At 36.3% G+C, this 26,737-nt stretch overlaps 1 protein-coding gene across 1 annotated transcript in view; it reads right to left on the bottom strand.

Annotated features, from left to right (window-relative positions):
- The window catches only part of LOC144956814 (prolyl endopeptidase-like), a 39,628-nt gene that overhangs the window by 9,961 nt on the left and 2,930 nt on the right, over positions 1–26,737 (bottom strand). The window contains exons 3-15 of the mRNA XM_078887550.1: positions 26,168–26,263; positions 18,934–19,102; positions 17,124–17,225; positions 16,053–16,195; positions 15,513–15,628; positions 13,998–14,047; positions 12,855–12,950; positions 11,375–11,479; positions 10,707–10,892; positions 8,591–8,704; positions 4,407–4,555; positions 2,822–2,938; positions 2,279–2,374 (exon numbers count right to left, since the gene is read on the bottom strand). Of these exons, the coding sequence (XP_078743676.1) occupies positions 2,279–2,374; positions 2,822–2,938; positions 4,407–4,555; positions 8,591–8,704; positions 10,707–10,892; positions 11,375–11,479; positions 12,855–12,950; positions 13,998–14,047; positions 15,513–15,628; positions 16,053–16,195; positions 17,124–17,225; positions 18,934–19,102; positions 26,168–26,263 (1,539 nt within the window). The remainder of the gene's footprint in view (positions 1–2,278; positions 2,375–2,821; positions 2,939–4,406; positions 4,556–8,590; positions 8,705–10,706; positions 10,893–11,374; positions 11,480–12,854; positions 12,951–13,997; positions 14,048–15,512; positions 15,629–16,052; positions 16,196–17,123; positions 17,226–18,933; positions 19,103–26,167; positions 26,264–26,737) is intronic.

Below are 26,737 nucleotides of genomic sequence, written 5' to 3'. Positions count from 1 at the left end.
ATTAACTATTTTTCGTTTTTTTTCGGGTTCTTTTTTGCTTTTTCAAATCAAAATTTCATTAACAAAAATTTGTAATAGCGCAGGTAAAGTCGTAATCACGTAATGGCGGTCTCAATATCGTAAAATTACGATAAAATCGTTATGCTTGGCAAGTCTGCAGGATGCAAAAATTTTATTAACTTTTAGACAAACACACAGACCGACCCCTTTCTGAGTACTGAACTCCAGTAAAAAGACATTAAGTACTTACTTTTTTCTGTTTAGCAGGTGATTGTAAAATATACTGATGGTTTATAACATACTGAATTCCGTAAATATATAGAATATTGACAACCTTGTTAATGACTTTTATTCTTTTTTATCTTTATCTTTCTTTGTGTGTCAATATATATATATATAAATATTGAGTCGTGTTGGATACAAATATGGTACAAATAGTGCTTGACATGTAGCAATGGAGCGAATTATTATCTTAATATTTACCACAATGTTGGAGTCATCGATGTTTCAGGCCTTTTCAGCCATCGTCAATTTCTTTGAACCCTGGTAAGTATAATCTCACCTCTTCAAAACATCAATAACCCTTTTTTAATACATTGTCGCAGGCCAGCAATCTCTTGACATTTAAAAAAAAATGTTTTGTGTTGTTTTTTTTGGTGTTATGTTGTATTTAAATTCCTGTTGAGCATGGGCATTGAGTTAAGTGTTCATCTGATGTAAATATAAGTGTCCATACCATCCAAGTTGACTGCTTTTCTATGCTATCTCTCTGACTTTCTGTTTTTCACCTCTGCTCCAATCCAAGTGTACCTTTTTGATCTTGTTACAGTTGAAAACCGGGGGTCGTGGACAGCATTGAGTTAAGTGTTCATCTGATGTAAATATAAGTGTCCATACCATCCAAGTTGACTGCTTTTCTATGCTATCTCTCTGACTTTCTGTTTTTCACCTCTGCTCCAATCCAAGTGTACCTTTTTGATCTTGTCTACAGTTGAAACCAGGGGGTCGTGGACAGCATTGAGTTAAGTGTTCATCTGATGTAAATATAAGTGTCCATACCATCCAAGTTGACTGCTTTTCTATGCTATCTCTCTGACTTTCTGTTTTTCACCTCTGCTCCAATCCAAGTGTACCTTTTTGATCTTGTCTACAGTTGAAACCAGGGGGTCGTGGACAGCATTGAGTTAATGTTCATCTGATGTAAATATAAGTGTCCATACCATCCCAGTTGACTGCTTTTCTATGCTATCTCTCTGACTTTCTGTTTTTCACCTCTGCTCCAATCCAAGTGTACCTTTTTGATCTTGTCTACAGTTGAAACCAGGGGGTCGTGGACAGCATTGAGTTAAGTGTCCATCTGATGTAAATATAAGTGTCCATACCATCCAAGTTCACTGCTTTTCTATGCTATCTCTCTGACTTTCTGTTTTTTACCTCTGCTCAAATCCAAGTGTTCCTTTTTCTCTCCTTTTTGATCTTGTTTTTGTTTTAAGGGTTTTACGGCGATTCCAACACATTTAGGTCATATTAGCGCCAGTAAAAAGGCAGAAAATGGGATAGTAAAAAGTTCTAGAATTACAATTAAAGCACAAAAGAAAAGGTAAGACAAAGGGGCAATTAGGGAACAGCAGATGTAGATTCCAAGAGCACACAGTCAAAGTACTTAGTTTGAGATCACCTAAAAGTCTCATCCAGACACAAGCACAGGTCCCAACTAAGAGGAATACACTCAAATGTTTACCAATCATATAATATAATATGTAAACTAAACATAATACAATGCATAACAGAGAGATGATTTACAAGGAAAAAAATATCATCTCCCAAAACTATATACATTTGACTGTTTCCCTCCCAGCCAAGGAACTCTGGCAAGGATTAGGACAAAACTAAGTAATTTCATTCCAAGACAGTGACAGGAAACAACTGGAAAACGGGTATAGGGGGATAGAAGACACAGCATGTACCTCCCTGACCACTATGGGAGGTCAGGATCCCCACCCAGTTTTTGATCTTGTCTACAGTTGAAACCAGGGGTTCGTGGATGGACAGCTCATACGGTAGAGTCACGATCTCACCGGCCAGGCGGAGGTGTCGTACCAGTAAGGTCACATGTTCAAGCCCCCCCCCCCCCCCCCCCCCCCATCGCCATGGCGAAGTTTTCATTCTCTGTTGTCTTCTGGCACTTTCCTACTCACTTCATTTCTTGTTATTATCAACACAAGTGCCTGCTCCACCACTCACTTTTCAGAAATAAAACTTCCATGTTTCTACTTACCCTACTTGTGCAATCCCAGCAGCAAACAAATCTGGCCGTTGGTTCAGGGAGGCCCCGACTAGCAAACCTCCATTCGAACCACCGTTGATGACAATTCTGAAAAAACAAAAAAAAAAACAACAAATTCAATCAATTGATTTGGACTTCGTGATATGTGTGCATGACATAATCAGTTGGAAAGTGAAAATTTTGGATTTGCATTTTTCTTTTTTCTTTTTTTTTTTCTTTTGCATTTTCTGAAAGAATTTGCTCCCCAGAGCATTTTAATCTTTATTTGAAGTAAATCGGGTGATTTTTCATGAAGTTATGGTCAGCTGTATGGGAAAGGTATCTAGAAACTTTTCTCAAATTTCAAACTTTTTCAACTTGACTAGCTGTAAAAAGTATTTCGAAGTGAAATTAAGCTTTGGTATTTCCCGAAGATGTACAAAAAAGTTTGATTTAATAATTCATGACAAGAACTCATTTTTTATAATTGACTTTGTCGGGCTCCATTTCATACACACTTGTTCAGATCTTTATCTTATACCGTGCCATACTTGCCTTTTAGAGTTGGTGTACTTGTTGTGGATCAGAAACTCAGCAGCTGCCTGGAAGTCGTCAAAACAATTTTGTTTATTTCCTAGACTGCCATCCTTGTGCCAGGTTTCTCCATATTCTCTGTTGAAAATATTAACGACCTGAGAAAACTGGATAGCTAGACACTCTAAACAATAATAACAACAGTAATAATAATAATAATAAATAATAATAATAATAATAATAATAATAATAATAAATAATAATAATAATAATAATAATAATAATAATAATAATAATAATAATAATAATAATAATAATAATAATAATAATAATAATAATAATATAATAATAACAATAATAATAACAATAATAAATACATAATAACAATAATAATAATAATAATAATAATAATAATAATAATAATAATAATAATAATAATAATAATAATAATAATAATAATAATAATAATAATAATAAATAATAATAATAATAATAATAAATATAATAATAATAATAATAATAATAATAATAATAATAATAATAATTATAATAATAATGATAATAATAATAATGATGATAATAACAATGATGATGATGATGATGATGATGATGATGATGATGATGATGATGATGATGACGCTGATGATGAGGATGATGATGATGATGATGATGATGATGATGATGATGATAATGATGATGATATTGATGATAATGACAACAATAATGATAATAATAATAATAATAATAATAATAATAATAATAATAATAATAATAATAATAATAATAATAATAATAATAATAATAATAATAATAATAATAATGATGATGATGATGATGATGATGATGATGATGATGATGATAATAATGATGATGATGATGATATTGATGATAATGACAGCAATAATAATAATAATAATAATAATAATAATAATAATAATAATAATAATAATAATAATAATAATAATAATAATAATAATAATAATAATAATAATAATAGTAATAATAATAATAATAGTAATAATAATAATAGTTATAATAATAATAATAATAATAATAATAATAATAATAATAATAATAATAATAATAATAATAATAATAATAATAATAATAATAATAATAATAATAGTAATAATAATAATAATAATAACAATACTGATGTTGATGATAACAATGACATTGATAATAATGATATTAATAATAATAATGATATATAGTGACATACAAAGACAGATAAAGATTTGAACAAGTGTGTATGAAAGGTGCCAGAGAAAGCAAGAAAGAAAAGTAGAAGAAAAATACCATTCCAAAAAATCAGTCTAACTCTACTAGGGATCGAACCTCAGACCTTCTAATTACCGTTGCCAGTAATCAAAAGGTCTGAGGTTCAAACCCCACTCGAGGTAGACCCATTTTTTGGGATGGTCTTTTTTTTACCGGTAATCAGATGGTCTGAGGTTCGATCCCCACTCGAGGTAGACTCATTTTTTGGAATGGTTTTTTTCTTGCTTTGTCTGGCACCTTTCATATACACTTGTTCAGATGTTTATCTTACACCAGTGCCTGCTCCTTCAATTCCTTAATCTGATCTAAAGACAGACTTACTTACCCTCCACCCCTGATATTAGCAATCGCATAGACTCCATTAAAGTTTTGGAAGAAGACAATTCTGGACGGGGAGAAGCCTGGAGTCATGGGGATACTAAACCCACCGTAGCCGTACAGGAGGGTGGGGTTGTTACCGTCTAGCTTGATATCCTACAGGGAACAATCATCAAGTTCAATAAATAGTTATTAGACAGAATAAGGAATGAGATTAGCGGAAGAGTAGCGTCCCTTGATTGGACGTCACCCATAGTCTGTGACGTCGCCGGCGGAAAAGTTATTAGAGAGAGAACGTCATGTTGGTTGTGCGCATGCGTCTCTTGTCCTCCCTTCCGGAGAAAGCGGCTTGAGACACTTCAAAACCAAATTGACGTTCTCTCTGTAACGCGACGTCCAATCAAGGGACGCTACTCTTCCGCTAATCTCATTCCCTATATTAGAGCTTTAACCTTCTCCTTACCGATAATTTTTCAGTATTTTCCCAAAATGGCAGGCTTACCCAGCAGAAAAATTGATTCTTTAAACTCAAGAAAGCTCTCTAAAAACAATGTTATGTTCTTATTATTAATCAAACAAAGAGCGAATGATGTACAAAATAAATCTGAATAAGACAAAATGTATATTGTGTCATAACAAATGTGACTATTTTTGCTGTAGGTGGTAAGGAGAGGGTTAAAATATTAAAGGCACATCCCCTTCCTGTCCTTAGGTCAGCACCCCAATGACACACAGTAACACACAAGTGTCCATCTCTTGAAGACCTCAGAGACACATTCCTCTAATCCAATCCAAGCATCAGTGTAAAACAAAAAAAAAAAATAATAAAAACGGGAGCTTTTATAGAGCGCAATATCCACTAAACGTGCTCAAAGCGCTTTACAGTGGGTCCCTGACCAACAGCAACAAGTAACATGTAGAACGAGACATGACGCCAGTTAGGCGACATTACATTTTTTTTTCCGACAGAGACAACGCTGTTAACGACCAGGTACTCATTTTACACCTGAGGACGGTGAGAGAATGTGAGTAAAGAGCCTTTTCCAAGGACTCAACTATGCGCGAGCGAGGCTCAAACCCAGGACCTTCCGATCGGAAAGCGAGTGTCATACCATTAGACCACATAGCCGCACAATGGAACAACTGCAAAAGACGTCTCTAACTTCTACGTCAAAGCACAAGATCGAAAGGCTAGAGCTCTGCTGGTTCGGATAAGTAAAAGGTCTGAGGTTCGACACCACTATACTTTAAAAATGTGACTCATCACATTGATCTGGTATTCTGTCAGAAAGAACCTTTTTTTTTTTCTTTCAATTTTTAGTCCTTCAGAGCCATCAGGCCTATAAAGCCAGAGTTTATCCTGGTTTGTTTGTTTGTTTGTTTTGTTTGTAAGGGTTTTACGGTGCTTGCAACACATTTAGGTCATATCAGCGCCAGTAAAAAGGAAGAAGATGGGATAGTAAAAACATTCTAGATGTAAAAAGTAAAAGGACTAGAGGAAAAAGTAAGACAAAGGGGAAATGGTTGTTTGTTTTGTTTTTAAGGGTTTTACGGCGCTTGCAACACATTTAGGTTATATCAACGCCAGGGGAAATGGTTCAAATAGGGATCAGATGTAGATTTCAAGAGCACACTATCAGTGTACTTAGTTTGAGATCACCTAAAAGTCTCACCAAGATACCAGCACAAGATCCCTCTAAGAGGAATACACTCAAATGTTTACAAATCATATGTTAAAAATACAAAATAATAACAGAGATGATTACAAGGGAAAAAAATATCATCCACAACCATAACTATACATTCAACTGTTTCCCTCCCAGCCAATGACTCCGGCCAGGGTCAGGACAAAACTTAGTAATCTCATTCCAAGATAAAGGCAGAAAGCAAATTGGAAAACAGATACTGGGGAATAGAAGACACCGCAAATACCTCCCTGCCCACTATGGGAGGTCGGGAACCATTTATTATCCTGGTTTCTGTAGCGTGAAAAGGAGAATAGCAATTGATGGCCAATAGGTTGCGAGTCTATCGCAAAGTAATTTCTACCAGATCTAACACAGACCCAGCTACCCAATCACTGCTGGGTGGACAGGAGGGTCAGAAAAAAATCTCGGCTGCACCCAGGATCAATCTTGGTCCCTTGGCGTGTGAAGCAAGTGCTCTATACACTGAGCTATCGGGACCCCCCAAGAAAAAACCCAGAATGATCAGAATGAGGGAATTTAAGTTTCTAGATTTAAGAAACCAAACGTGGTCTTTGCTTTGTACCAGAAGGGTACTGAGTTCTAATAGGGAATGAGATTAGCGGAAGAGTAGCGTCCCTTGATTGGACGTCACCGGTGGAGAAGTTATTTATAAACAAACCAACTACAAACCAAGCGCTCCAAATACAAAATTTATTATTCATATTTCTGTACACAAATGCATATCATAATCAATGTTTCTAAGGGACGCTACTCTTCCGCTAATCTCATTCCCTATACCTGCTTTGCTATGTGGCTTTGAATATCTCATCTCGCCTTAGCTCAGTTTGCGGCTAACGCCTGGGATATAATACAGTCTTCCTTTGGAATAGACCCAAAAGACAAATTTCCATTTGGGGATGAATAAAGGGAATTTATTATCATTTTTTAAAACTTTTTTTCCTCAATAAAAGCAACTATTTCATTTCAAATCTTGTAAATAAAGCATAAACTAGAATTGAAAACATGAGGTCGAGCCCAGTAAAGTACTGTTTAAAAACGATTCGTTACAAAAAAAAAACAAAAAAAATCTTTCTTCTCAACAACAACACCAAAAACCAATATTAAATGATAGTGTTTACATTGTTTTTCATTATTGTTGAGATAAGGCTTCAATATTCCTCATCACATATTGCGTTCTTCTATTTTCTTTTTTTTTTAACCGTTATGCTCATTTAAAATAATTTTTCTTGATGATCCATAGCTTAGCACTGTAAGCATCATAATGCGCTACTTGTTGTGAATGAAAGTTATTGTATTCAAGTATCGTAACTTGTATCGTCCATCAGATGTAGTATCGTTCACAACTAGGGTCAACTACCTTGTTGAGAGTCTTTCTGCATCAAACCGTCATCCTGTACAAATGTATCTTATGTTATATTGTTTAATAAATGTTCTTTTCTGTAACAAGTTGGTCTGTTGATTCTTGGAATAAAGCGTCTTATTAATTAATGATCTAAGTCTAAGAACACAACACTACTGAAATGGAGTTTGTACCGATTTATGTCATTTGAAATGGCTATGCTTGAGCTGGACTATCACAAAGTATTTTCTACCTGATCTTATTTAACTACTGCTAGTGTTAGACAGAGCGTCAGAAGACAAAAAACAAACAAACAACAGTGCTGATGGTGACAAAAAGTGAAAAAGGAGGAAAATGTTGAACGATTGCCTTTAAGCCCCATTTTTACTGCACTAAACCCCACTTTTAGACCAATTGAGATGATAGACTATCATTGATACTCTAGCTAACTTCTGGAGAGTGGGAAACTGCACCTGTGTGTTCCACCACACATCAACTCTCTCATTGCTAGCACATTGTTTCGAGAAAATGTAATTTTTAAAAGGAGGAAATTCCTCCTCTGGACTCCAAAATCGCGGATTTCCGTGGATCTGAGGAAAACCATCAGCACTGAAACAAACAAAGACCTTGATTGAATATGGTGAAAATAGGTAGACTGTTCCATCATTGAATATCAGCACTTCTTTAATAACATATCTTGTGTAGATCAATATTGAAACAAATTCACTCGTGACTGAAAAACAAGAAAGTTTCCTTTCACCAATTGTCTTCTAAAATTTGGTTTTAAAAATCTGAACCACCTTTTCTTTTTTTTTTTTCAGTCCAATTAGATTGAATAGTTTGATGTCACGTCTGCCCAGCAACGACCAGCTTGATTCTAAAAAGGAAAATCGTTACTTTTTATTCCTCGTGCTGGCTAGAACTTTTTCACAAGTCATGTGATCAAAATGTATAAAAGTCAAAAACATGATCAGATTTATAATGTTTTTCTCCTCTGGATACACTTTTAAGCTCATCGGAGAAATATTTCATAAGGTCATCTGCCATTGTTCCTATAGTTTAGAACCAGTTACTAAGTTACTATGCGTCACTACGAGGGAAGTGATGTCACGACTGTTGAAGCCTATTGCAGAAAGTCCTCACCTTTTTATGTACAATGAACATGGGAATCTGGGTGCCGTCTTTGCTCTTGAAAAATAGCTGCTTAGTTTCGTACTGAGAAGCATCAAAGTCCTTCACTTTTATCTGCTTAAATATCTGTTGGAAAAAAACACACACAAAAGAATACCTTTATTATATCACTTTTAAGATAAAAAATCATGAACAAGAATTTATTTGTAGCACAATATCCACTAAATGTGCTTACTTACTTACTTACTTAATTACTTACTTACTTACTTATTTATCTGAACCAGTGACCAGCTGAGCTCTAGCCCTTCGGTCTTGTGCCATGATGTAGAAGTTAGAGACGTGTTTTGTAGTTGTTCCAGGTGACGATGCAGGGTGTTACTGATGCTCCACTAAATGTGCACAATGCTTGACAATACAGCTTGTACAGCACTCGTTTTGTTTTCAACTCAGACAATGCTGTTACCAATCAGATATCTATTCTATGCCTTGATATGGAGAGAGTTGTTACATCATCACTTGAAGGTCCAAGGTTTGAATCCTGCTACTGGCATCTTATTGTTTGCTTTCAGCAAGAAATTTAGCCCATATTATTCACTTTGTATCACCCTACTGTCACTGGCCACAAGATCATCTCAGTTTGTTTTTTTTCTTGTTTTTTTTTCTTTTTAGGTATACCCTAAATAATGTTTTCCTCTCGGGATGAATATCAATTCTTTAAAAATTACTTGTCACCCATCACGTCAATATGGTATTATGTTGGAATGAAGTCAGTAAAGAAAATTGAGTTTATACAAGGAATGAAATTGACGTCAGTCAGCTCTTTTGTTTTTGTTTTTAGACAGCCATTTTAATTATTAGTTCTCACAAAATCATATCAATCAGGCTATAAACGTTCAAGGTTACAATTATTTTAGTGTATTGGTACGTTATAACCGGCTGTTTTACCTAAATATTTAGCACCAATAGTTAAATTAAATGATTAAACCTAGAAAATGTATGTCTCTTGAAGTTCAAAAAACAATACTTACTCCCTTCAATGAGGGTGCATGTTAACTTTCAACTAGAAAGGCAAGCTTAACCATGTCCTTACCACCTATAGGAAAATCCTCACATTCGTTACGATACAACCAACATTTTTCTGACTCAGATTTGTTTTTGTTTTTTACATTACAATATTTAAAGAAAAGGTGTTGTTATATTTACAAGAACTTAATACTGTTTTGTAAAGCTTGTTTTGATCTACAAAATTATGTACTCGTATATCATGCACTTTGTGCTCTTAAATTTTTGAGTTTTAAAATTCATTTTTTTTATTGGGTAGGTATGAGATTTTAGTAAAGGGTTGTATAGTCACCTGGAACAACTACAAAAGACGTCTAATTTCTACGTCATGGCACACGACCGAAGGGCTAGAGCTCAGGTGGTTGCTGGTTCGGATAGTAGGTAAGTCATTAAGTATCATAGACATCTACCTTGTATAGTCACCTGGAACAACTACAAAAGACGTCTAACTTCTACGTCATGGCACACGACCAAAGGGCTAGAGCTCAGGTGGTTGCTGGTTCGGATAGTAGGTAAGTCATTAAGTATCATAGACATCTACACTGTATAGTCACCTGGAACAACTACAAAAGACGTCTAACTTCTACGTCATGGCACAAGACCGAAGGGCTAGAGCTCAGGTGGTCGCTGGTTCGGATAGTAGGTAAGTCATTAAGTATCATAGACATCTACCTTGTATAGTCACCTGGAACAACTACAAAAGACGTCTAACTTCTACGTCATGGCACACGACCGAAGGGCTATAGCTCAGGTGGTCGCTGGTTCGGATAAGTAAGTAAGTAAAGGGTTTGTATAGTCACCTGGAACAACTACAAAAGACGTCTAACTTCTACGTCATGGCACACGACCGAAGGGCTAGAGCTCAGGTGGTCGCTGGTTCGGATAAGTAAGTAAGTAAAGGGTTTGTATAGTCACCTGGAACAACTACAAAAGACGTCTAACTTCTACGTCATGGCACAAGACCGAAGGGCTAGAGCTCAGGTGGTTGCTGGTTCGGATAAGTAAATAAGTAAGTAAAGAGTTTGAGAATTGTCGGTAAAGAGAGAGTTAAAATATTTATTTTTACCTTAGGACTATATTCGGATCCCGTCATGTCACACTGGTAGATGATGCCAGGGGTCAGAAAGGAAATGAATTGGTAGAATATCTCTGTGCCCTTCTTCTTGCCAGAGAAACTGACGATACTTCCTACACCCAATGGAAACTTGTATCGCTGCTCTCCAGAGTAAAGGTCGTACACATACAATTCGCTCTGTAGGGGGATGTTGAAAAGTCAAAGGTTAAAGCCAACATGAGCGACACATGAAAGTTTTCAATGAAATGAATACAACAGATTTTAGTGTTACAAATTAAGTAATTTTAAGTCTTTTCTTCTTTCATTTGAAAATTGTCATCCAAGAAAACTTGAAAAATGCTCTAAGGGGCGGTTTGGATCTTTTACAAATAAAATTTAATGACCTATATTTGGCGGTTTTAATCATTCTGTATCGTCATTATAGGTTTTAAAAAAACAACATTTTTGGTGAAAAAATATACATCATCTGTGTTGATACCCAAATTTCTTACTACCTTTACCATTTTCAACCATGATTTTCATGCCCTTTTTGTATATTCTGAGAAATTGCACTTCAATATTATTTCTAAGATAATATAATACCGTTTTCCACCTGAACTTAAAAATCAATTTTTTAAAGGATTTTCCTAAAGATTAGAACCCTTAGATGTTGACAATACCTTGACATCTCTAAGAAATGACACTAGAAGTCTGTCACCGTTGACACAGGTCGCCCAATCTAGAACTGCTTTGGGGTCTTCATCTACCAACGTCACCCAGTTTTCCTGAAGGAAAAGATTAGATTTTTATTTCATATGAGTAAATAATAATATAAACATACAAGTACGAGGGTGGACTGGAAAGTTTTGCAATTTCCGTAAATTGTTTTTGTTTTGTTTTTAAGGGTTTTACGGCGCTTGCAACACATTAAGGTCATATCAGGAAGAAAATGGGATAGTAAAAAGTTCTAGAATTACAATAAAGCATCCAAGAAAAGGGAAGACAAAGGGGAATTGGTTCAAATAGGAAACAGGTGTAGATTCCAAAAGCACACTATCAAAGTACTTAGTTTGAGATCACTAAAAGTCTCATCCAGACACAAGCACATGTCCCCGCTAAGAGGAATACACTCAAATGTTTTACAAATCATACATAATATAAAGAAACATAATGCAGTGCATAACAGAGAGATGATTTACAAGGAAAAAAAATTTCATCTCCCAAAACTCTAACTAAACATTTGACTGTTTCCCTCCCAGGCAGGGTTTCCGACCAGGGCCTGGACAAAACCAAGAAATCTCATTCCAAGACAAAGACAGAAAGCACGTTGGAAAACAGATATAGGGGGGTAGAAGTAAGCACCTCCCTGCCCACTATGGGAGGTAAGGAACCCCATCCAGAATTTCCGTAAAAATTTCCTCAGTTTTAGGAATAATTCGTTAAACTATACATCAAAAGAAAGCTAGAAATTTCAGCTACAGATTGCTTACTTTATTCATATATTTACAAATCATATATAATATGTAGAACAAAAAATAATACAGTGCATAAAAGAAACATGAATGAAAAGACAAAAAATATCATTTCCCAAAACTCCAACTATACACTTGACTGATTTCCTCCCAGCTAGGGCTAGGGTATTAGGCCAGGGCCAGGACAAAGCAAAGCAATCCCATTCCAAGACAAAGACATAAAGCATGTCGGAAAACAAACATAGGGGGATAGAAGACACAGTAAGTGTCTCCTTGTCCATTATGGGAGGTCAGGAACCCCACCCATAAAAACATCACACTAAGTAAATGTGAACCCTCATCTCAAAACAGTATTAAGTCGGGATGATTAAGATGCTGAAAATGGAATTTGTAGCCAGAAATATCAGACTTAAGTTGAGTTTATATGCTTTATAGAGGAGAAAGAATATCATATTTTACTGTGCTAAATACCAACGTTTATTTTTGACCAGTAACTATAAGTTGACTTTTTAGCATCTGGTCCATCCTGACATAATACTGTTTTGAGACGAGGGGTCACAAATGTGTAAGTATATTCTAATATGAAAGCCTGGATGATAATAAAAAAAGTCACAATTTTGCCCAAATCCAGAAATACCGTTTTGGATTGGAGTCAAATGGCATTGATAAATGTGGCATGTGTGCTAACCTGTTGTGGTTTGTTGAAGTCAATGTTGATGAGCTTGTAACGAGGAGCGTTCAGGTTGGTCTTGAATGTGAAAATACTCCCTTCGTTGGTGACGTACTGTGGAATATGGATTGTAGGGGAAATGGACATTTTAAACTTTCAAAGTTTCAAAGTTTATTTAATCTTAAGCTTTCATCAATAATTCATACAATTTGATGACAACATACATGAAAGTGAGAAAAAAAATGGTAAATGGAACAAAAAAATAAAATGATATCATTAATAACAACAAAAAAATACAAAAAACATATTAATCATGAAATCATAAAACTGCCATTAAGGGCAGTGAATTTCTTTTTCTTTCTTTTCACAAATAAAGAGATAAAAGTTGTTTTTAAATCTGTTTATATGAAGGAATGGATTAATGATAGAATGGTGGTTGGGTAGATGAAAGAATGAATGATTTGAATGACAGGTGAATGAATGCTTGGGCAGATCTGTCGTCTTAAGGAAAAAGACCTTATGTGGCCTCTTAATACAAGTAAACATACAGTCTTTTTCCTTAAGACGGCAGAGATGAAAGAATGAATGATTTGAATGACTGATGGATGAATGGTTGGGCAGATTACCTAATTATATTAAAAGATTATTTACAAGAGAGTGCTGCAATGTGTGCTAGTCAGCTCACTCTAGCTCAAAAGATGCTGCTCTTGCAGTATCCAACCCAGAAGAATTCTTATCCCGCAAATCAGAAATTCTTTCAAAAGAATGAGAAGAAAAAAATGACAAAGAAAACTGATCATATTCAACAGGAGAATACTGACCTGTCTTCCTGCCAGAAAAAGATTTGATTGGGAGTAAAAGGCATCAACCAAATGGTCATAGGTCATAGGTCACAAAGTAAAGTCATAGGTCATAGATCACAAATTATGGAAATACAAAAAGTTTAGACGTTTTGAGGCTCAGAAGAACAATCAAGAAGTGATTTTACCATCCCACAAAGGGTGGTAGAGGAGGACACCCACCTACAATTCAGGATGCACATAATGCGATGCTATTACAAATTGTTTTCTATGATTTGTGTTTAAATAAGAAATGTGTAAGAATATCATTCATTAATGAGAGATGATGTATTATGAAAATGAACAAGAAACCAATGCATACCTCGTACTCGGCATCAAAGTTGTCAACAATAGTGACATACTGTAGAATACCTGGGGGGGGGGGGGGGGAAGAGGATGGTATGATAAAATATGTGAGGAACTGATATCATCTATGACTACACCATCTTAGGGCTAACCCACACCAAAGACGGACTCCAACGACCTAGCACTGCCACCCTCTGCCGTCTTCCGGATAAAAACGTCAGGCACAGACAAATTACTCAGAATAAAGAGAAGAGTCGCTAGAGCCACCCATACAAAGCACCTGACGTCCTCTGCCATTTTTTTTTTTTTTTCGAACATGGTATGGGTAGGTCTAGTGGCTCTTCTCTTTATTCTTAGTATTTTGTCCGTGCCCGACGCAGAGGACGGGAGTGCCTGGTCGCCAGAGTCAGTCTCCGGTGTGGGTTAGCCCTTATTCTGTTTATCGAATTGTGTGAAAAGCAATCATGGGGATATTCGTTTTCAAAACAAAAAACTTGAAAACTTATAATGAAAAAAAAATAGCTAGGACCAAGCCACAAATGGTGTGTGATATTTAGAAGGATAGAGTAGATATGAAAATACAAAGGAAAAATCTGGAAGTGGAAGGAGGTTGATGTTTGGAATTGTTTTTCTTTTTCCCTTGTGGTTTTCATATTTATCCTTCACAGCATGAAAGACACCATTTTAAAAAGATCTTAAACAGATCTTGAGAATCTGATTTTGGTTTTGTTTTGTTTTTAAGTGTTTTACAGCGCTTGCAACACATTAAGGTCATATCAGCGCCGGTAAAAAGGAAGAGAATGGGATAGTGAAATTCTAGAATTACATTAAATCACCCAAGAGCACACCATCAATGTACTTAGTTTGAGATCACCTAAATGTCTCATTCTGACGCAAGCACAAATCCCCACCAAGAGGAATACACTCAAATTTTTACAAATCATATATAATATATAAATAAAATATAATACAGCGCATAACAGAGAGATGATTTACAATTACAAGGGGAAAAAATATCAAATTTATAACTATACATTTGACTGTTTCCCTCCCAGCCAAGGTTTCTAACCAGGACCAGGGCAAAACTAAGACACCTTATTCCAAGACAAAGACAAAAAGCATGTTGGAAAACAGATACAGGGGGATAGAAGACACAGTGAGTACCTTCCTGCCCACTATGAGAGGTCTGGAACCCCGCCCAGAAATCTGATTGTCGATAAAAGTAGTTGGGGCCCTGGGGGATATAGGAAAAGATGCATACCACAAACAAACAAGAAAAGGATGTGTCAAGAAGAGAGGAATGGAAAATATAAACAGATGCCTTTGGAACCATCTAGTTTTATATTTTATTTACCATTTTGAAAATGTTTAAATGTTGAGCGTCTAATTTTTTAGGATAAGCACCGTGATATAATTTGGTTTTATTTGAAAATCATCATCATCACCATCATCATGATCGTTATCACCAGCACCAGCAGCATCATCAACTTCTAAAATCCTTTCAAACCGTCCAGCCAGATAATCCTCTTACCATTGATGCCGTCTTTCAGGGACTCCAAATCCACAAAGAAGAGTCTATTGACTGGATCACATCCTTCTCTTGGGGTCAGTAGCAAGTAGCGTCCACAGTCACTGATCTCAGCACCCCTATTTGTTTAAAATAAAACATAAAAAAATAAAATTTTAAAAAGGCTTTCATTTGTTTCAATAGATGAAAGAAAGAAGTAAATAAAAAAAATAAAAAAACAGTGAAAATTTTAAAATGTAAAATTTCTCCAAACAAGCCTTGCTGGGTTGATTACATATTAGCAGCGGTACGGTCTTTGCTTCGTACCCGAGAGGTACCGAGTTCGATCACCCGCCGCTGCGGTGTGTGGCCTTGAGCATGTCACCTTACTCTAGCTCAATTTACGGCACTGCATTGTGGCTGATGCCTGGGTTATTCTAGTCTCCCTTGGAATAGACCCTAGAGACAAATTTTCCTTGTGGGATGAATAAAGGGAATTTAATTTAATTTTAATTAATGAGATAGATGACAAGTCATGTTTTAATCAACATCAATAAAGCTTACCCCATCCATTTAGGATGGTCTGGACATTCCCACACCAATACGTCTTCAGACTGGTCAGTACCCAGTTGATGGAAATACAATTTCTGGTGGATATTGGTCGTTGTATCTGTTCCATCTGACTTGCCGTCATGTTCTGGATAGCGCTGACAGAGAGAAAGGGAAAAAAAGCAATCAGGAATCGTACCATAACGATTACTCTTTAACAGTAAGATTTAGCTTTATCAAAATCCTATAATTGTTCATTTACTTAACTCTCTCGAGTCCACCCTCATTGAAAATCGAACAAACTCGAGAGAGTTAATACTGCAGAACAAAGACTCTTAACCAGAGAGCTTACACAATAAGTGCTTCTCATGCAGAGAATCGGATGTTCCACTGTAGATTACAGAACAGAGCATAAAAGAAAATCATCATCTAAAGACTCTATTATATTGATGAAAACTGAATTTATCCTTACTAAACGTAATACTTTAATCTCTTAACACCAGGAAGTGCATAAGACCTGTGCGGCTATGTGGTCTTGTGGTATGACACTCGCTTCACATTCTCTCACCGAACTGAGGTGTAAAATGAGTACCTGGCTGTTAACAGTGTTGTTAACAACGCCACTACCACATTATCTCATTCCTCTGTAGTGTTTTATTCATCCTGTTTGTTGATAAAGGGGAAACCCGAAATGTCCATTTCATCTCTTTTGGTAATTAAATTGAAGCTTACATTCAATTTCATATTGTTATTTATTTCTTCAAGCTTCGAGCAGCAACATTTACAATAAATTTAACCGAAAAACACATAGTTCTTGTGGTCACATTATTTACAATCTGTCAACTGTTTGAACAAAGAGCCCTTTCTCAAATCTACTTGACGCTTGTGCTTCTTCTCCTAGCAGACTTTGAACCTGGGACCTACAGACAGGTAAGCTGACAAGAGTCATACCACAAAACGACAAGGTCGCACAAAAACATGTCCTAGTTTGATTCATTTTCAACTGCAAAATAATTGAGGAACTGGAATTCTCTGATCACTGAATTTTATATAAATTCCATTCCACATTAATAGATAGAGCCTTACATTATAGAAGAATCCCGTGTGGTCGTGCATCCAAGCCATGGACGAGAATTTGATTCTTTCCAAAACATCAGGGAGGTCATCACCAGATGGGGCACTTTTAAACTGGAGAAAAAAAAAGAGTTGAAAGTGGTTAGTTACATAAGGGAGAGTTTGACAGTATTGTACTGATAGTAAATAGTAGTCCTTCCCAGCCATTAGGCCCATGGAGCCAGAGTTTTATCCCAGTTTCTATAGCGTGAAACAGACAATAACAATTGCTTGCTACCCGTTGGATAAGATGCTAGTCTACCACAAAGTACTTTCCGCCAGATCTAAGAGACCCAGCCACCCAATCAAAGCTGGGTGGACAGGGGGGTCAGAAAGAAATCTCGACTGCACCCGGGATGGATCACAGTCCCTTTGTGTGTGAAGCGAGTGCTCTACCAACTGAGCTACTGGGACCCCCATAGTACTAATCAGGTTCAATGGAAATGACTAGAATTCTAGCGCTCATGCATTTCAATTTCTTATCGATTTCCCAACCATACAAGTGGAATCCAATCCATTTATCATAAAATCCCTCAAACATCTCAACAATGCTTCTCTTAATCGAAATTAAATTAATATTGAAATGAAGCTTATCAATCTTGCCATCTTTTCGGTGAAAAGGGCAGCGATGATTTGATATTTAAATTTTTATGTGAATTAGTGTGTATAGCTTTTTTTGCTTGTTTTTTTTTTTTTTTGTTTTTTTGGCATGTACAAATGAGCATTCATAATATTTTATTCAACCACAAAAATAAACAGGAAGTATACAAATATTACAGTACAGTATTCTTGAACTTTTACGTATGGATTCCAACTGTGTTTTCTTACTACTTACTAACTTCCTTATCCAAACCAGTGACCACCTCAGCTCTAGCCCTTTGGTCTTGTGCCCAACTGAGTTTTCAGTAAGGAATTCAATACACAAGATAGGAGGAGTTTTTTCATATTTTCATTTTGTAACACAAAAACAGTTTTGATGTTACTTTGTATTTCATTTTAAAGATTGTGAATCCTGCTTGTTATATACTTTGTTTTTTCAAAATTTTTAATTTAATTGAGCTTTTATATAGTGCAATATCCACTAAACAGGCTCAAAGCGCTTTACAAAGGGTCCCTGGCCAACAGTAACATTTTACATGTAGGATGGGACATGACACCTGTTAGGCGATATTACAATTTTTTCGGACAGAGACAACGCCGTTAACAGCCAGATACTGATTTTACACCTCAGCACAGTGAGAGAATGTGAGTAAAGAGCCTTCTCCAAGGACTCAACTATGAGCCGAGCTGTAATTATCTGTATGAAGTTAATATCATGACACATCAATATCTATTTCAGCACACCGATGAGCTCACTGGATCAACGGTAACTGACCAAATAAACTTGGGATTGAATTGTGTAAATATGACATTCATTGCACAAGTCACACAACAAGGAATAAACTACATCAAATCACAAAGATGCAGACAGACACATCCACACATAACTAGAGGTGCCTAAATGAGTCAATAAAATGGAGATAAAGATAAAGGGAGTAAATCTGACTCATGAATGAACAACACAAAACAAATGACGTTTCGGCCTTTGGCCTTTTTCAAATAAAAACAGAATATATATATATATATATATATATATATATATATATATATATATATATATATATATATATATATATATATATATATATATTTATATTAGATTGTCATAATAACATAGGTGAAAATGTGTGTGTGTGTGTGTGTGTGTGTGTGTGTGTGTGTGTGTGTGTTAAATAATCCAAACCTTGATAGTAATCCAGTCCGACCCCTTCTCACTGAGACCATAGGCAAACGTGGCACCATTCTCCGTGAATGAAGAACCTCGCAAAGACGTGGTGCCGTCTTCGCTCAGTTTATTGGGATCTAAAAACACTCTGGGTTCAGAGTCAAGGCTGTCCTGTACATACATCACACTGCACGGACACAAGGGAAACACAAATCAATTTTAGATGACAAATTAAACGAAATAAGTAAATTCATAAATTAATCAATTTTAGTTAATTTATTGATCTGTGCGACTATGTGGTTTAGTGGTATGACACTCGCTTTCGGATCAGAAGGTCCTGGGTTCGAACCTCGCGCTCGGCGCATAGTTGAGTCCTTGGAAAAGGCTCTTTACTCACATTCTCTCACCGTACTCAGGTGTAAAATGAGTACCTGGCCGTTAACAGCGTTGTCTTTGTCCGAAAAATTGTAATTTCGCCTAACAGACGTCATGTCCCGTCCTACATGTTAAATATTGCTGTTGAACAAGGACCCCTTGTAAAGCGCTTTGAGCACATTTAGTGGAAATTGCGCTATATAAAGCTCAATCATTTTTTTTGGGGGGGTGGGAATTTTTTAATTTTTAAAAAATCTCATTTACTGATAAAATGTAAATGTTGCTTCTCGAATAAAGAAATAATAATGTGAAATTGAATGTAAGCTTCAATTTAATATACGAAACAGATAAAATGGACGTTTCAGGTTTCCCCGTTATCAACAAAACAGGATGAATGTAGACAAATTCGTCTGTAGCGTTTCATTCATCCTGTTTTGTTGATAAAGGGGAAATCTGAAATGTCCGTTTTATGTTTTCGTATATTAAATTGAAGCTTACATTCAATTTCATGTTGTTATTTAACTGATAAAGAAAGATAGAAATAAACATGCTAACTAATTTCCACACGTTAACAATGATAATTAGGATTCATAAAGTATTACTTACACTTAACACTAATTTCAAGTTTAAAGTTCATTTTAGCAAATATTTTAATCCTCAATTAGGATACAAAAGTCAAAGGTAAGAATACTGTAAAAGATGTAAATAGTTATTATTCAATGTAAATAAATTTAGAAAGGTAGAGTTGCAACGAAAGCAGGTGCTAGGAGTTGCATTGAAAAGAACGCATGATTAGACGCGTGTGCCGAAATACCTGGAATTTAGACATGCTCGCTTATCGCGTGCCGTTTACATGTGCACCTGTTATGATTGTAAAGCTGGGAGAAAATCCTTTCATTTGATGTGTAACATGATAGGGTTGAGTGTGTAAATATGGCGGTAGTAGGATCTGTTTTTGTTTTTTGTTTTTAAGGGTTTTACGGCGCTTGCAACACATTAAGGTCATATCAGCACCAGTAAAAAGGAAGAAAATGGGATAGTAAAAAGTTCTAGAATTACAATAAAGCATCCAAGAAAAGGGAAGACAAAGGGGAATTGGTTCAAATAAGAAACAGGTGTAGATTCCAAAAGCACTCTATCAAAGTACTTAGTTTGAGATCACTAAAAGTCTCATCCAGACACAAGCGCAGGTCCCCGCTAAGAGGAACACACTCACAAATCATACATAATATAAAGAAAGCATAATACAGTGCATAACAGAGAGATGATGTACAATGAAAAAAATATCATCTCCCAAAACTAACTATACATTCGACTGCTTCCCTCTCAGCCAGGGCATCTGGCCAGGACCAGGACAAAACCAAGTAATCTCATTCCAAGACAAAGACAGAAAGCATGTTGGAAAACAGATATAAGGGGATAGAAGACACAGTATGTACTCCCCTGCCCACTATGGGAGGTAGTAGGATCTAAAACAGGTCCAAGTTAAGCTGCAAATTCTAGCTATTTAAATCAGAATTTAGCAACTGACATGTCTTGCAAAATCAAAAATTAAACACATTTGTGACCCATCGTCTCACAACGGTATTATGTCGGAACAAACTGTATGCTTAAAAGCCGAATTAAATGTTAAACTGATCAAAAATATAAATTGCTGGCATTATAAGCCTAAAATAAGGTATCCATTCTCCTCAATAAAACATACAAACTCAACACAAGTCTGATATTTCTAACTATAAATTCAATTTTCAACATCTGAACCGACCCGACTTAATACCGTTTTGAGACGAAGGGTCACATTTGCTTTTATTTTCAAGCTTTATTACAGTCTTGAATCAATTCTTAAATGGTTTAAGAAGCATTAGTCGTTTTTTTTAAAAACAAAAAATGCTAAAAATTCACATTATCTTCGATTTTGGCTTATATCTCGAATCGAAGCTTGCCGCATCTTCCCAGGTTTTCTCATCCAGCCTCACATATACACCTATCTCAGACAGTTACAGTCAGTCTAATATTAAACATGAAGCCATTCTATAGGCATCTAAGTGTTTGTGTTCCCTTTTTTAAGAACATTGAGTAATCACGGTTTATATAATATATATATATATACAAAAACATTACAATGATGATGATGATGATGGTGATGAAGACGACAGTGATGATGATGATAATGACGAAGACGATGATGATGATGATGATGATGCTGATGATGATGATGATTATGATGATGATGATGATAACTGACACTGACAATGTCGGTAACAATGGCATCAATGAGAAAGACGATGGTGATTAAAGTAATAAAATAATGATGTGCTTGTTTACTGATGGTGATGGTGATGATTATCATGATAATTTCAGTGACGGTGCTAACATTATTGAGGAGAGTATGTCTTTGAGAATGCCTGCCCTATCACACAAATTAGAACTAAACTTCCATTTTAAACAGCATCAGTTGCTCATTGTAATTAAAAACTCTTGCAATATTTGTCCTCATCTATAGCCAGGTACTCATTTACATCTAAATCAAGTGGGGTAAAGTTTTTTAACGGGCCTTACCTAAGATCACAATATTAGTTACACATGATACATACCGAGGGGTGTCTGCGCAAAAGCCGTAACGATGGTTTCGTTGATTTTTCAGGAGAGCAAATCAAAACTTTGCGGATGGAATTTATATAGTTAACCAAAGACTATCGTGATGATTTTTATACCAATACAACCATGATTATATAGTCTGCTTGATTGTCAGGACCCTAGTTACTTTTAGATTGTCATTTTTAATAAAACAACGCATTTTACGTAGCTATTTTCATTACGGCTTTTGTGCAGGGACATTTTTTGAAAAATGCCACAGTATCGCTCTGCCCGTTTACCGTATATCATGTTACTTGCATAGTGCATGCCGCCTATCCCGTTCTCAGGTGGAGGTTTGGCAGCCCAAAAGCCGTAATCGGGAATAAGACAGAGCTGTCAAGAGAAATTACCCTGAACACATTCTGCTCAAAAGCTGTAACTAGTGATACGGTGCAATAAAAACCGCAACTAAGCGTAATTCTGGCCTGCCATAACACAGTAACTTGCGATACGGTGTTTGGGCAGGAGTGAATGACTGATGTACTTTGTTTAAAAAATACGAAATGACACCGTAACACTGATAAAATAAAGAAAATAACAGAGCTCTAAACACATTTTTGACTTTAAAAATTATAGTAAATATTCATCCTGATGCAAATAATCGTAATTCGTCCATAGAGGGACTCAACAACTCCCCCCTCTTTCTCTCTCTCTCTCTCTCTCTCTCTCTCTCTCTCTCTCTTTCTCTCTCCAAATCTTCTTCTTCTCTCTCTCTCTTCTCTCTCTCTCTCTCTCTCTCTCTTCTCTCTCTCTCTCTTCTCCTCTCTCACTGACTCTCTCTCTCTTTTCTTTCTTCTTCTTCTCTCTCACAACTCTTCTCACTCTCTCTCTCTCTCTCTCTCTCTCTTCTCTCTCTCTCACTCTCTCTCTCTCTCTCTCTCTCTCTCTCTCTTTATCACAAACTCCCTCTCTCTCTTCTCCTCTCTCACTAACCTCTCTATCTTTTCCTCCCACTCTCTTCTCTCTCTCTCTCTCCCCTCTCTCTCTCTCTCTCTCTCTCTCTCTCTCTCTCTCTCTCTCTCTCTCTCTCTCTCTCTCTCTCTCTGAAAAATGGCAAAACTGCTGGCATTAATGAGTTATACCACGACATGATTACTAACTTTGAACCAGAAACAATAAACTGGCTGGCAAATACTATGACAGACATCATGGATAAGGGCACATATCCACAAATTTGGAAACATGCCAAAGTAATAGCCATATTAAATCCAGACAAACCAATGACTGAACCATCCAGCTACAGACCAATATCTTTACTTTGTTGCTTATACAAGCTCCTGGAAAGAATTGTACTAGAGTGAATCAACCCATTTGTAAATCCCTGCATACCACCAGAACAAGCGGGCTTTAGACTACAAAGAATCAGACGTGAACAGGTCCTTGCACTGACCTCATACATTGAAGCAGGCTTTGAGAGAAAAAAAAGCCCAGAAAACTGGTGCAGTCCTTATAGACTTAACTGCAGCCCACGAATCTGTTTGGATAGGCGGACGATGTTAAAACTTTCAAAAATGATTCCCTGTTGAAAGACGCTTAAACTGCTGTCTACCATGACTGGACAAGGCAATGTCATGTCATATTGGGGGAAACAAAAGCAAAATATCAAAAATTAAAAACAGGGCACCACAAGGTTCAGTTTTAACACAACTTTATTCCATATTTATATTCTGACATGCCAAACTTCCAAGCACTCAAACTTGGATGCCTTGACGACTGGGCCTTAGCCTATCAATCGTAAAACTGTAAAGAGATTGAAGAAGTTTATCTCAAAGACATCTCCCGCCTGAAACAATACTTGGATAGGTGGTACCTAAAAATGAACACCACCAAATCAGTATCCACAATCTTCCACTTGAATAATCGAGAAGCAACAAATGAATTGAAAATCATAGTTGGTAACTCAATACTACCTTCAAATCCCAATCCCAAATACCTCACATTTGACAGACAGCTGATTACCGAAAACATTGAGGGAACTGCAAAGAGAATCGCAAGAAGAAACAGCCTGTTGAGAAAACTCACAACTACCACCTGGGGAGCCTCACCACAGGTACTGAGAATGTCTGCTTTGGCACTGTGCTACTATGTGTGAGAATGCCTTTTGGATGAGGACCCCACATGTAAGCCACATTGACATCCGATGAAGAGAATCAATGAGAATAATAACAGGATGTCTCAAGTCAACTTCAACTCAGTGGCTCCCAACACTGAGCGGCATTGCATCGCCAAGTCTTAGACAAGACGCTAATCAAAGGATACATGCAAGAATTGATGAAGCCACGGATAACACTCCTATACAAATAATCATAAAGGGAGCACCTTCAACAACAACCACTCAAATCAAGAAGACCTTTCCACTTAACAAAAATGGTAGACTTCAGAGTGAAAGAGAACTGGAGAGAAATGTGGAACAGGGAAACACCAAAAGGAGGATACATCATAAAAGATCCCACCAAAAGAATGTCTGCATTCCGAAATGCCAGGAAATACTGGGTTTCCTCAAATCGCATTAACAGGACATGGCAGAACTGCATCAAATATGTGCAGATGGAAAAGTGGCAACAGTGATGCCTGTGAAAGTGCCGGGCAGCTCCAGAGACCAGCAATCACAGCGTCCTCCACTGTCCAGTAACGAGAACTGTAGGTGGCTATGAAAAAGTTCTTCGGGCGGAGGAAGACTTCCCAAGATGGGTTGATGAAATGAATTTGGAGTTGCAGCCATACGCTACCACTACTCCTCTCTCTCTCTCTCTCTCTCTCTCTCTCTCTCTCTCTCTTGCTCCTCTCTTACTAACTCTCTCTCTCCCCTCGCTAACCAAATATCTCTCTCCCTTCCTCCTCTCTCAACCAACTCTCTCTCTCTCTCTCTCTCTCTCTCTCTCCTCTCTCTCTCTCTCTCTCTCTCTCTCTTCTCTCTTCTCTCTCACTAACTCTTTCTCTCTCACTCTCGCGTTCTCCTCTCTCACTAAATCTCTCTCACTCTTTCTCTTCTCTCTCTCTCTCTCTTTTTCTCCTTTCTAACTCTCTCTCTCTGCCTCCTCTCTCTCTCTCTCTCTCTCTATCTCTCTCTCTCTCTCTCTCTCTCTCTCTCTCTCTCTCTCTCTCTCTCTCTCTCTCTCTCTTTCCCTGTGATGAGATCTATGCATACGAGGTGAAAATTACATTTCAAAGCAATGATCAGGATTGCTTTCCTTAATCATCAAAATGCAGATTCAATCAAGTAATAGTTAGACTTATCAAGTTCATTGGTGGCCAAAGGAAAAAAAAAAAACGTCTCATAATCCAGAGCTTGACCCATCCCTTAAGTTGTGATGTCTTATCCTGTAATTGATACTGGCAGGTAGGGAATTTCAAGACTTGGATTAAGTGTTCCCCAATTGTCTTTCACCATCAATCTTGAACGTTAAAAGTCGAATTTTACAAGACTGTAACACAATATTGCATCAAAGTCATTGTAGAATCTCATACAATGTCACATTACGGTCTTCCAGTTGATCTAACTCTCATTTCCAACCCCATATTTTTCACAGCTCTAAGACCGTAAAGTCAGTCAAGGCCATTGAGCTCGCCATCGTAACCACGGTGGCATAATTCTATGCCTGCCCAAACGCCTTATTGCTAGATACGGTTTTTGGGCAGTCAACTTTACCTTTGCATTTCCACCTTTTCGTCAGGCGGTAAAACGGTAGTTACTGTTAAGGCTTTTGGGCAGTGGATGATAGGCACTGTTTAAAGAATCTTATAGCCGTATTTCAAGCTACGGCTTTTGGGCAGTCACATTATTTGTCTAAAAACGTTACGGTGTTCGGGTTTTAATTAATAAAAATTAATTAATATTTTTGCATATTTTTTTTTTGTAGAAATAAACCTTACTCCAAACCAAGTTGATTTATGTAAAAAACGAAAAATTGAAATTTTTGACGTTACGGCCTTTGCGCAGGCACCCCTCGATACAGCAGCAATAGACAATAGACCTACCATAATGGGGTACATTGAGGACAGAACAAAAAGAAAGTCACTCAAAAACACAATTACTATAGATAGTATTCGCTTAGCTAAGAAGCTCACAACATTGCTATCTGGAAGTATAACGAACCAACACACAAAACTATGTGTAACCTTAAACGTTTATAGTCTGGATAATACAGTTAAGTGAGAATTACTCAGAAACGTGGATGGCAAAAAACAATAACAAAGACCTGAGTGACGTCAACTTCATTTAATCTATAAATTTCCTTACCTTTGATTCTGAAGTCCTGAATTATGAAAGTAGTAGTAATGGTCTCCGTGCTTTTTGGGGCAACCATACTTAGGGTAATCCCACAACTGTGTAATTCTGTTGTAAAAGAAAAACAATTTATTAATAAATAATAATAATAATAATAATAATAATAATAATAATAATAATAATAATAATAATAATAATAATAATAATAATAATAATAATAATAATAGGGGTTATTAGTATAGTGCCCAATGCCATTGACAAAACAGCTCTAGGCGCATAAAATTGTAAAACATCCTTATAAACATAATTTGTGTACACACGCACACACATATTTATAATGTAAAGAACAGGATCACCAACAACAACAACAAAAACAACAATAATAATAAATTAAAAAGATTGAGTAATGCTCATGAAACTCATTGCATATAGCACAATGCGAGTTCACAAACAACCTCCATAAAAAAAAAACCCATGTTCATATCATTCATTTCTACAATAATAAAAGCATCTTTCAGCTTTATCATTTATTCCTTTTACAGGCAAGATTTAGATTTTCATTGTGACCAACATCATAATAAA

Source organism: Berghia stephanieae, chromosome 11 (genome assembly GCF_034508935.2).
Source record: "Berghia stephanieae isolate SIO BIC M18660-M18661 chromosome 11, UCSD_Bste_1.3, whole genome shotgun sequence".
In the NCBI taxonomy this organism is placed as follows: Eukaryota; Metazoa; Mollusca; class Gastropoda; order Nudibranchia; family Aeolidiidae; genus Berghia; species Berghia stephanieae.
Note: the sequence above shows the minus strand (reverse complement) of the source record. Positions and strands in the feature narration are given on the sequence as shown.